This window comes from Lipotes vexillifer, unplaced genomic scaffold (assembly GCF_000442215.2).
Source record: "Lipotes vexillifer unplaced genomic scaffold, Lipotes_vexillifer_v1.1 scaffold1264, whole genome shotgun sequence".
In the NCBI taxonomy this organism is placed as follows: Eukaryota; Metazoa; Chordata; class Mammalia; order Artiodactyla; family Lipotidae; genus Lipotes; species Lipotes vexillifer.
In genome coordinates, this window is record NW_006785778.1 from 301,084 (window position 1) to 312,129 (window position 11,046).

General features: G+C 42.3%; 1 protein-coding gene across 1 annotated transcript in view; it reads left to right on the plus strand.

Annotated features, from left to right (window-relative positions):
* Positions 1 to 9,629, plus strand: part of P3H2 (prolyl 3-hydroxylase 2) — a 161,662-nt gene extending 152,033 nt beyond the window's left edge. The window contains exons 14-15 of the mRNA XM_007458067.1: positions 3,900 to 4,040; positions 9,385 to 9,629. Of these exons, the coding sequence (XP_007458129.1) occupies positions 3,900 to 4,040; positions 9,385 to 9,477 (234 nt within the window). The 3' untranslated portion in view covers positions 9,478 to 9,629. The remainder of the gene's footprint in view (positions 1 to 3,899; positions 4,041 to 9,384) is intronic.
* The last annotated feature ends 1,417 nt before the right edge of the window (positions 9,630 to 11,046 follow it).

The window sequence follows — 11,046 nt, forward strand, 5'->3', positions numbered from 1 at the left end:
GTAATTTAAAGAATATATATTAAGGATCATATAGTCAGTTTGTGTTAGACTTAGAACTAGAACCTAGGTCTTCTGATCCTTTGCCAAGTAATCTGATGGGAACCTAAAAACACTTATTCTTAAATCACCCACGACTATGACAAGTCAAATGACTCTACAGAATGGCTTTCAAGGACCCTGGTGCTCTATGTTTAGGTGAGCATTGGCTTCCATACCCCTCATTATCCAAATTATGATATGCGTGTGTATATATATATATATATATATATATATATAAATTCTGATGGTAAGTAAACCTATACTTGAAAATTGATATATACACATTCACACAGACACACGTGTTATATATTCATACTTTGGATGAGATTCTAAACACACCTTCGTAGATCAAAAATCAAAAGTTAAATTCAACCACCATCTTCCTAAGCAAACTAATGCCTTTGGACAACCAGCCTACTGAACACATATAAACTGTACAGCCAGAATCTTTGGTTTTTAAGCCGAACAGCATATGCCATGGTAGAAAAAAGAGGTTTTCTGATTGAGGAGATAATTGAATTATAAGTAGATTATGAGATATCTCTTTCCTCTATACAAAATCAAAATAGTTGAGACATGTATGTGATAAATTTCAAGGATTTTGAATTATGTAAGCTATTTCCACAACTTTTTTCTGAGTTTTATTTCTTTCCCCTCATATTTTGTACCCTTTTCTTGGTCTCATTCATGGCATACTACCAGGGTGTAAGCAAATGATATAAAAACGATGTATTACTGGATTTAAAGGGAAAACCTATGGGAATTCTGGTTAAAATTGTCCAGAAACATTGATATAATTAAGAAAAATATTTCATACACTTTAATATACTGTATATTTAAAAGGTCATGATGCCTCACACTCTTTTTTGTAAAAAGCTTAAATCTTATCATGGGAGTATTTTGATGCTTCATGATTTGGGAAATTAAATCAAGACTGATGATCCAGGCTCAGTTTAAATGCCAATACAAAAATATCAACTTTTGAAAAGCCTCTGTTCAGAAAGCATTTGATTTCTGAGCTCTGCTAACAGGTTCAAAACTGCTTGAATCTCACAATTGGAAAGAAAATCAGGAAGGTGGTTGAAAAGATTTATTTGCTTCTACGCCACCTAGTGGCCATATTTGGAAATGTTCAATGTTTGAAAATAAGTAAGGCGGGAATATTATTGATATGTATGAATCATTAATTAAATGAATCATTAAATATGTGTGAATTCACCAATTTTTGATGCAAATTAACTGTAATTCTGCTTTTTAAAGATGTGAAAGCGGATACTACTCCCCTTTAAGAGATTTATACTTTTAAGATAAAGATGCAGCTATTTTTAAAAGTACTGAATCTAACCACCACCATCCCCTAAAAAAGTAAAAGAAAAACTAATTTAAACAATGTTTTAATGAAAAGACTCCAAGTTGAGAGATCTATTTTCAAAAATTAGTTCTACTTCAGATTAATGCATATGGTAGAGTTTTGGGAGCATTTTGTAGATAATTAAAATTCTTAGTTAACCAGTGCCAATAACGAAGAGGAATGGATAGTTTTTCTTTTCAGTTTTCCCTCCCTTGATTCTGGAGGGAAAATTGGAGCAGGGAAATGCCCCAGCTTTGTGCTATGCAAGGAAGAATAGTCTCCTAAGTTCTTTACTTTGGAAAAATCTGGAAATTGTATAATTACTGAATGGTGGCTGAAGATTTACATTTATTCAAGGCAAGTACAGCACAAAGCCTTCTCTGACTTTAATCATCAGTCAGATGCAAATCAAAAGGAATTTTCTTTCATCATACTTGGAAGAACCATGGATTATTTTCGACAGCAGCATATTTGTGAAACATGGGTATTTAGTTATTTTGGTTTCTCTGTGCAAATTTGAAAAAGATAAAATCCAATGAGTTCCATTTGCTTTATGAAAAACTAAACTCAGTGGGGCTGTGTTCCAAACGTATGTTTACAATCATTTAAACTTCAGAATACATTTTCCCTTAGAAGCAATGTCATTAGTGGAGCTTGTTTATTCCTCCGCATACCTGATATATGAGAGGTGATGCTCTCCATTTGATAAGATTAGTCCTTTGTGACTCAACATACCTACAACCAATCCCAACTGCTTCAGGCAATGGATAGCTTCTTTTCCCAAAGTTCTTCATGTGTAAACATGTTTTCAATTCTTCCATCAGAGACAAAGCATTAAATTGTTCCCACAGCATCTCTTTAGTATTGTAAGATGTTGATGCCAAGACTCTAATCACATAGAAGCAATGGCAAGTGCGTGTGGACAAGTAAGCACTTGACCAGCACCAAGGAATGAGCAGCTCAGAAAATTTGAAATTAGATCCTAAAGCCATGCGTATAGGAAGGCTTTCCTGTCCTGCTTCATATGTCTTCTAATATTAGTTAATTTGCTGTTTCTGTGTGAAAATGCACAACAAATTCCTCCTCCAGAAACACAAAATCTGATTGATGCTGGAGGCACCAGTAACTAGGAACCTAGATTTACATCAGAAAGTCACTTTGATAAAGCTGCTTGAGAAAAGCAAATCTCTCTAGCAAAGACAAATCGCTCCTCAATTATTGTGAACAGAAGAGTAACCCAGAAAGTGACTGCTTTTCTCTGCTCTTCCTTTTAACACGCACACACAACACACACACACACACACACACACACACACACACACACACACCCCTCAGGATCTTTGACTACTCCACTTACCTTTGACCTTCCACAAGTTCATCACACAGTCTGGGAGTACCTACGTTAAGTAGCACTCAAGGACTTCAGGAAATCTTCCAAATATTCCTCCTGAAGCTGGCAGTGGAAAAACTTAGCCAATCCCATTTTATGGTGACGGGGACCAAAGGTTCTTCTAATGGTCATGTATCAACTCAAATCAATTCAGAAAATAGCTAGTTAGAACTGGTCCATCTTATCAAATAGTACAACGATTGGTGCCACTGTCTTGCTTTTATTTCTAAGCTGTACTATGGAATAAGTCAGGTTTCTGTGTTTCTCAAGAAAGAAAAATGAACTCTGCTTAGAGCAGACACTTTATTCACGGAAGCAAGACCCCTAATATTCCATTGCTTCAGCTTACCCAGTTTGGAGAGCCTGCTTGTTTGATCTAATGCTCTGGCTCAGGGCCCCCCAGCAGTGCCTCTTTCCCTTCTCCCCTGTCCTAGCTAATCATTAGTGGACAGCTCCATCTGAGCCAAGCTTGGAAGGACTGTGCCCATCATTCCAGAGCCCTGGAGGCCATGGAATTGGTCACCTGAAGGGGTGGTGTGTTCTCATCACTGGAGGTATGAAAACATTGGCTGAGGACTACTGGGCAGGAATATTGTAACAGGAATTAAAGTATCACATGGGATTAGACTTGACTTTAAAAAATTTTTGTATTATGAGAAGTTCACAAACCATAAATGCACAATAAGGAATTAGAAAGGGTGCATCCATGGAACCACTACCTAGATCAATTATAAGAATTTACCAGTACTTTACATGTCCCCTTGATTTGTTTTTGTCATTCCACAAATATTAAATGTACATCTACTTAGGCCAGATGTTGTGCTAGTGCTAAAATTAGAGACGTGAATTAAAAGAGAGGGCCTTTGCCTCCATGGAGTTTACCAGCTACCAACATAGCATGTATTGAGCAATTAGCATTTGCCATGGACTGTGCCAACTGTTTTACCTGATAACTTTATTTTCTGAATTAGGTATTGTTTTGACCTTATCTTTGTTTTACAGACGAGGAAATTGAAGCAGTTTTCAACCCCAGGATTCCATTAGAAGGATAGAGAAGGGGGATTGTAGAAACGTTAACAGTATGGGAATTGAGAGCCAAATTTTCACTCTCTTTCTCAGGCCTCTATAAAACCAAAGTGTGGGCGTATGATCAGCTTCTCATCTGGAGGAGAGAACCCACATGGGGTGAAGGCAGTCACCAAGGGCCAGAGGTGTGCTGTGGCTCTGTGGTTTACCTTGGACCCACTCTACAGAGAATTGGTGAGTTTCTGACCCACCCAGAAAGCCACTGAGACATCCCATAGACCTGCTTCATGAACTGATTTATCGGAAAAGCCCTTTTGATCCATAACCCTTCAGGGATCTTAGAGATCATGGGGAAAAAAACAAACCGAAACCAAACCAAAACAAAACAAAAACTTCTACAGAATCCTTTCTGTCTGGTTTCCAACACTGGCTCTGTTTTCTAAGCAAGAACAAATTTTGTTAATCAGATCCATAACCTAGCAAATTACACATTTGATGTTTGTAGGATGAGTTTGAGGAAAAGAAGGGCTGTGACTGCAGTTCTTAATCAGATGGGTTCTTAGAAGTGAAGGTTTGCAGAAATAGACATCACAGCCATATTTGGCAGTCTCTAATTAGTCTTGAGTTTATTAATAAATTGTAGCATCAAGAGAGAGGAATCATTTTTTACTGGTCACTGGGAAGACTGATTTGTTTTCTCAACAAATCCTTTAAAAGTTCACTGAATAATTTATGAAACATATATACAAGAGGGTGAGGACACCTGAAAGTTTATCATTTACTACTATTAAATTAAATATTAAAATATTGTTATTATTCTATTGGAAGTAGACCATGATCATATTCTTCTGGATGCTGTGGGCAGAGATTATGGTGTCTGTCTGTGAGGCTGCAGAAGGATGAATTAAGACCTCTGGATACAAGCCCCTGGGAGGAAAATCTAGGCTCAACATAAGGAATAACTTTCTAATCGTCAGCACTGTTTGGTGGACTTGTCTTCTTTGGAAGTATTGAGTTTCTTGTCGCTGGACGGCTCCAGTCAAAGCCTCAGCAACTGCTTGGCATGGAATGCTGAACCTGAACCTGGAACTTCATGGCAAGGACTAAACCGGACGACTTCAAAGTCTTCTCCAGCCTTGAGTCTTAATGGAGCTATGAAATTCTAGTCTTGCAAATGGCATTCTAACCAGATGTCCTCTTTACATCCCTAAATTGAATCCAATGTCATCAGAAACTTTAAAATGAGTTTCTCTTTCTCATATACTTTTTGCCATCAAACCTGACTCAGTTTTTAAGCCATATCCCCTAAGCATTCATTCATATGTTTCACAAATGTTTATGGAAGATCTACTCTGTGCCTGGAAAACTCCACTAGGTAGGCCCTGGGGGTACACAGTTGAACAAAGCATAGCTTTGGCCACGAGGAGCTTAGAAAGGCTGAAAAGCAAATGACGGGGAGAAAACAGCAGTCTGCGTTTGCAGGGGGATAGCAAGGAAGACTTCCGTACATAAGCGCAATCCTAAGAGAGCAGAGGATGATAGCCAGCCACAGAAAGAGAAAAGGATGGTCCTGACAGAGGGAGCAGAGCAGGGAGAGATCTGAAAACTTCACTTCCTTCACCTGTAATTCCTCTCTCCTCCTGTGTCTCCACATCCAAAATGTCAGCGTTCCTCCACATTACTCCTTCTGGACTAAGGAAACTAGGTACCTGAGTACGCAGTGCAGCTATCACATTGTTGAAAAATTGCCTCGCCCTTTTTTCCCTTTAGTGTTTAATTCAATAAACATTTAACCTGTATTATTATTCATTACCTCGGCCCTCTCTCCCAAGATATTTTTTATATCGAAATAAGCTAACACAAAGTTCTCTTTGAGCCTTGCTAACCTGGAAAGTACAGTGTTAGGAAAATTCTTCAATCTCCAGGCTGTGGCGACATCTAGTGGTCACAGAAGAAAATGACCAGAGCCTCTGAAGCAACTGCTAGAAAATTTTGCCTATGATGTGATTCCCAGACTTTGCTCCACACTGGAATCAATTGGCGATCTTTACAAACGATTGACATTTTGTCTACCACCCTTGGAAATTCTGGGTTAATTGATTTGGGCTGTAACCTAAGTGTCGGAAGTTTTAAAAGCTCCCCAGGTGATTTCAATGTGCAAAAAATCTTCAGAGTCCCTGAGTTAGGCATCTACTCTCAGGTTGAATACCGGGGCAAAGAGAGCCTGCCTATCAATACATCATGAGAACTGGCAGACTTCCATGCTCATATATTACTTTAAAGGCACTGAATTCTCAAGGAGTATTTAGCAACATACACCGGTAAGGATGCCCAATATTAGAAGCTTCAGTTGCTTGTATAGAGACTTGCAGCTCTTAAACATCTTTCCTTTCAGGACGTACATGACAACAGTCTCCTGTGCATTCAGATTGCGACATTTTGTATCTACATCAGTTTGCTAATCAGCAGGATGTTCTCCCCATATTCATAAAAGTAATACTCACCCATTTTATTTGGACATCAAGACAGTTTAGTTTTCTGTTATTTAGTATATTTGGTCCTTGTAGGTGCCTTTTGGTCAATATCGTGCTCAATCACAAGCTCTTGAATACAAGAGGCTTTGTTTTCAAGTCATAAAATAGTTCTTTATATAACTTACTATGCTGGACATTGTGCTAGGGACTACCTATAGGACATACAAACTAGATAAGACATAACTTTTATTTTCAGGGAGCTTAAAGTCAAAGTGAAGAGATAATACAGGGTCCTGAGTAATAAAAGCATAGCAAAGTTCAATAGGAATTATTAGAGGCAAAAATGCATGGTGGGGACTTCCCTCATGGTCCAGTGGTTAAGAATCCGTCCTGCAATGCAGGGGACACTGGTTCAATCCCTGGCTGGGGAGCTAAGATCTCACGTGCCGCGGGGCAACTAAGCCCATGCGCCACAACTACTGAGCACACGGGTCACAACTAGAGAGCCCGCACGCCACAACTAGAGAAGCCCGTGTGCCACAACGAAGAGCCGGCACACTGCAACGAAAGATCCCGCATGCAGCAACTAAGAAGAGACACAGCTAAAAATAAAATTAATTAATTTTTAAAAATGCATGGTGTTTAGGGGATAGAAAGAGGAAACCAGGAAAGGCTTCGTTGAGGAGATGGCATTTGACATGAGCTTTAGAAGATGAGCATGATTTCCTTAGGGAGAGATGTTTTAGACAGGGACAGCCCTTCATCCAATTCTGTATTTATTCATCAACTATAATACTCCCTTGCCAAATGTCTGTAGCTTTTCTGGACACAGGAAAAACAACAGTGACCAAACATGGCAAGGCTCCCTGCTTTCATGGAGCTTACCTTCTAGTGGAAAAAGACAACAAATAAGTAAAAGAATAAATAATTGAGGGATTTTCAGATAGTGAAAAATGATATGTGGGAAAGAGAACAAGGCAACTGATCTGAGAGTAGAAAGGAGCCGGGGGTGAAGTGTGAGGGGCCTCCAGACAAGTGACAAGAAGGAGCTAACCGTGGTAAAGGTCTTCGGAGGAGTATTCCAGGGCGAGAAGAGGTTGTAAAGGCCCAGAGCCAAGAGGGAGCACAGAACAGTCAAGAAGCAAAGAACGCCAGGGTGGCCAGAACAGGGCATGCAAGGTGGAGAGCGGGCTGAAAAGAGGGCACAGAGGAGGCGGTGATCAGATGGACAAGCTGCTCAAGAAATACGAATTCTACTCTAAATGTACAGGGGGTGCCATATTCCTTCCTCACCTCCTCCAGCGCCAGGAGTTACAGGAGAGGAAAGATTACTGTAGCTAACACGTCGTAGACTAGAGTCATGATAAAGACGGTGAAAAGATGTGGGCGATTGGAGATGCCATTTGGAGGTAGACCAGCTGGGCCTGTTGAAGGATTGGTGTGGGGATAAGAGAAAGCATAGGATACACTGGAAGCATCCTTTAAATCCTAGGGGCACTTAACCTGGACTATGATGAGGAAGTCCTTCTCAGAGTGCTGCATTCAGAGACCTTGCGGTAAGTCAGGAAGGTGGAATGTAAGGTGAGGTGAGAGGGGAAGACAAGGTGAACTGAAGAAGAAAGAAAAGTCAGAGTCCTTATAAGCACATCAAGAAGGTCGGACCTGGAGGCTTCCCGGGTGGCGCAGTGGTTGAGAATCCGCCTGCCGATGCAGGGGACATGGGTTCGAGCCCTGGTCCGGGAGGATCCCACATGCCGCGGAGCAACTGGGCCCGTGAGCCACAACTACTGAGCCTGCGCGTCTGGAGCCTGTGATCCGCAACAAGAGAGGCCGCGATAGTGAGAGGCCCATGCACCGCGATGAAGAGTGGCCCCCCAGTTGCTGAAGCTAGAGAATGCCCTCGCACAGAAACGAAGACCCAACAGCAAAAATCAATAAATAAAATAATAAACTCCTACTCCCAACATCTTCTTAAAGAAAAAAGAAAGGGCTTCCCTGGTGGCACAGTGGTTGAGAGTCCATCTGTCGATGCAGGGGACACGGGTTCGTGCCCTGGTCCAGGAAGATCACACATGCCGCGGAGCGGCTAGGCCCGTGAGCCATGGCCGCTGAGCCTGCGCGTCCGGAGCCTGTGCTCCGCAACGGGAGAGGCCACAACAGTGAGGGGCCCGTGTACTGAGAAAAAAAAAAAAAGAAGATCCCACCTGGAGCGTGGAGCAATGGGAACCCACGTGAAGGTTGTGATCAGTGAGCAGGAAAGGGTGGGGATCATGATTCAAGTACAGAGAGTCCATCAGAAGCACGTGGGAGGGGGTGTGAAACAGATCAATTTGGAAGCTGCCGCAGTAACTGAGTTAAGAGATGATGAGAGCGTAAACCCATGGTCCTCAAGCAGGAGCAATTTTGCGTCCTATAGGGCACATTTGGCAACATTTAGAGACATGTTTGGTTGTCACGACTTGGGGCCAGGCATGTGCCACTGGTTACCTGTAGTAGGCAGAAGCCAGGGATGCTGCTAAACATCCTACAATGCACAGGACAACCCACCCAACAGAGAGTTATCTGCTCCAAGACGTCAGCCGTGCCAAGGTTGAGAAACAGTGGCCTAAAGTAAGGCAACGGTATGTGCACTGAAAAAAGAGGGGGCAGAAACAGGAGGCAGAACAGAGAGGACTGGTGATTTATCAGATCCAATAAACCCTGGTCAGGCTTTTGGGGCAAATGGGGGAGCAGTGGCGGTCTCTACTGAGAGAAGAAATATGTGAAGAGGACAGAGTAGGCCTGTGGGGGAGAAAACGGTGAATTCAGCTTGAACTCTGACCTGGAGAACTGAATTGGAGATCTCTGTGGGACCACAAAGTAGCAAGGGAAGTCAGCAGTTGAATATACAAGATTGCTTGGCAAGAGAGAAATCTTGGAAAGTAATTGCTCAGGACATAGGGAAGTTAAGAGAAGGTACCCGGGTAGGGATGGAGATGAGGTTTCATTCTTAGCCAGATTTAGCACCCATCCATGTACAGATGGATGCCTGGGAGTGTTGAGAAAGCTTCTGCCACTGATTAGTATGCTTGTAACAGCAATGTGTAAATTGTCTTTTTTTGCAGGAGCGAATACAGGCTGATGAAGTGATCGCGATCCTGGATCAAGCACAGCAAGGGAAGCACAAACCAAATATCAACCCCAAAGATGAGCTATAAAAACGAGAAAAAGAGTATTCTATCAGATATTTATTTAAATTGTTAATCTTATGAGAACCTTTTTATTTTTGTACAGAGCCACGGTATAAATTAACAGGTTAATATGAGTCACCAGATCTCCCTTCTGTGCCTAAGGATGCTTGCTTTGCCCCTCTCGGTCTTTGTGTCTTGGTTTTTCAGCAGGTCATCTCTCAAAGCCCAGTCACGCCCTCCCCACCACACACACACACACACACACACACACACACACACACACACACAACTCATTTGCTGGAGATCCTAAAACTCAAGCAGAAAGAGTAAGTCCATTCTTAGTGAAACAACAGCTCCCAGACATGCCCACTTCTAAAGTTAGCGTGTGATTTGGACTCAGAAGGCCTTCCTGGCTCTGTGCCTTTCAGCCACCATCTCCCCCAGGGCTGATGGCCATGAGTTTGAGTCTGAGAAGTCTCTGGTGAGGTCAGAGCTGCTTCAGGTATTGCTGGCTTGAGGGCCCCCAAGCTCTGCAAAGGAACGACTCTGATGAGGACGGCGTGAGACGGGGGAGCTCAGCCTTCCCAGGGCCTGGGTGGAGTTTGTGACTCTGGTGTTTTCAGCAGAGAGCACCCTTACACTGGAAACTTCAGTTCGCCCTCCAACCGGGTGCCAGAAAGGACTGCCCGAGGAGTTGTGTGTTTAAAAAGGTTGTACAGGGGTTAAAGTGGAATGGCTCTTCATCCCAGTGACTTTGGAAGGAAATCTTTAATCCCACCTGAATCAGGGCACCATGGCCATGTTGCCTGAGAGTGGGGTCCACTGTTGAGAAGGTGTGTTTTGTTCTTCAGGAAGAATAAAATGGATTTCTGATTGATTCCACTCTCCATCTGCATATATTTTGGGGGCCCCTTCTCTTTGGTGCTCTCCAGCTCATGGAGTTTAGTGCTTGTATCTGATTTTTTAAATAAAGGGAGCCTTCTTTTAATATTTGGCGTTTATTTTTCTTCCCCCAAATGTTTCGTTTGTCTCCAGGTAATGGTTTTGTGATCCCCCAGGAGCTTTGGGGACCACCTGGGGTAATACTGGGCCATGGCTAGTTTTGCTGGCAGGTGCTTTGGGGCTGCAAGAAGGTGGGAGCATTACTTCCAAAGAAACAGATGGTTAGCAAACAGGTGTTAATCCAGAGAACATCTGGTCCTTGGTGTAAATTCTAAGGAAGACACTGCAAAGACAATGTTTTGGGGGGTGGGGACTGAGGTGGTTCTAGCTGAGGGAGTCTGCTCCACTAACCCATGGGAGATCATCTGCCTCGGTGATGGGCAGTGGTAGAGGTTGTAGCCCTTAAGAAAACCAACAGATAAAAGCATTTTCTTAAAATCACATTTACTTTCTGCCATTTATGATCTTGGGTAGTGGTAAGAACATTCATCCTTTGAGACTGAAAAATTGAGTCATAATGATTTACGTGTCACCCGTTTTTCACCCAGCCTTGTGGTTGCATTTTCATCATGGGAGAGTGAAAAGAACATCAGATTATAATCCCAGCCTGATCACATATGCTCTGCTGTGTGACCTGGAGCTACTCTCTTTCCC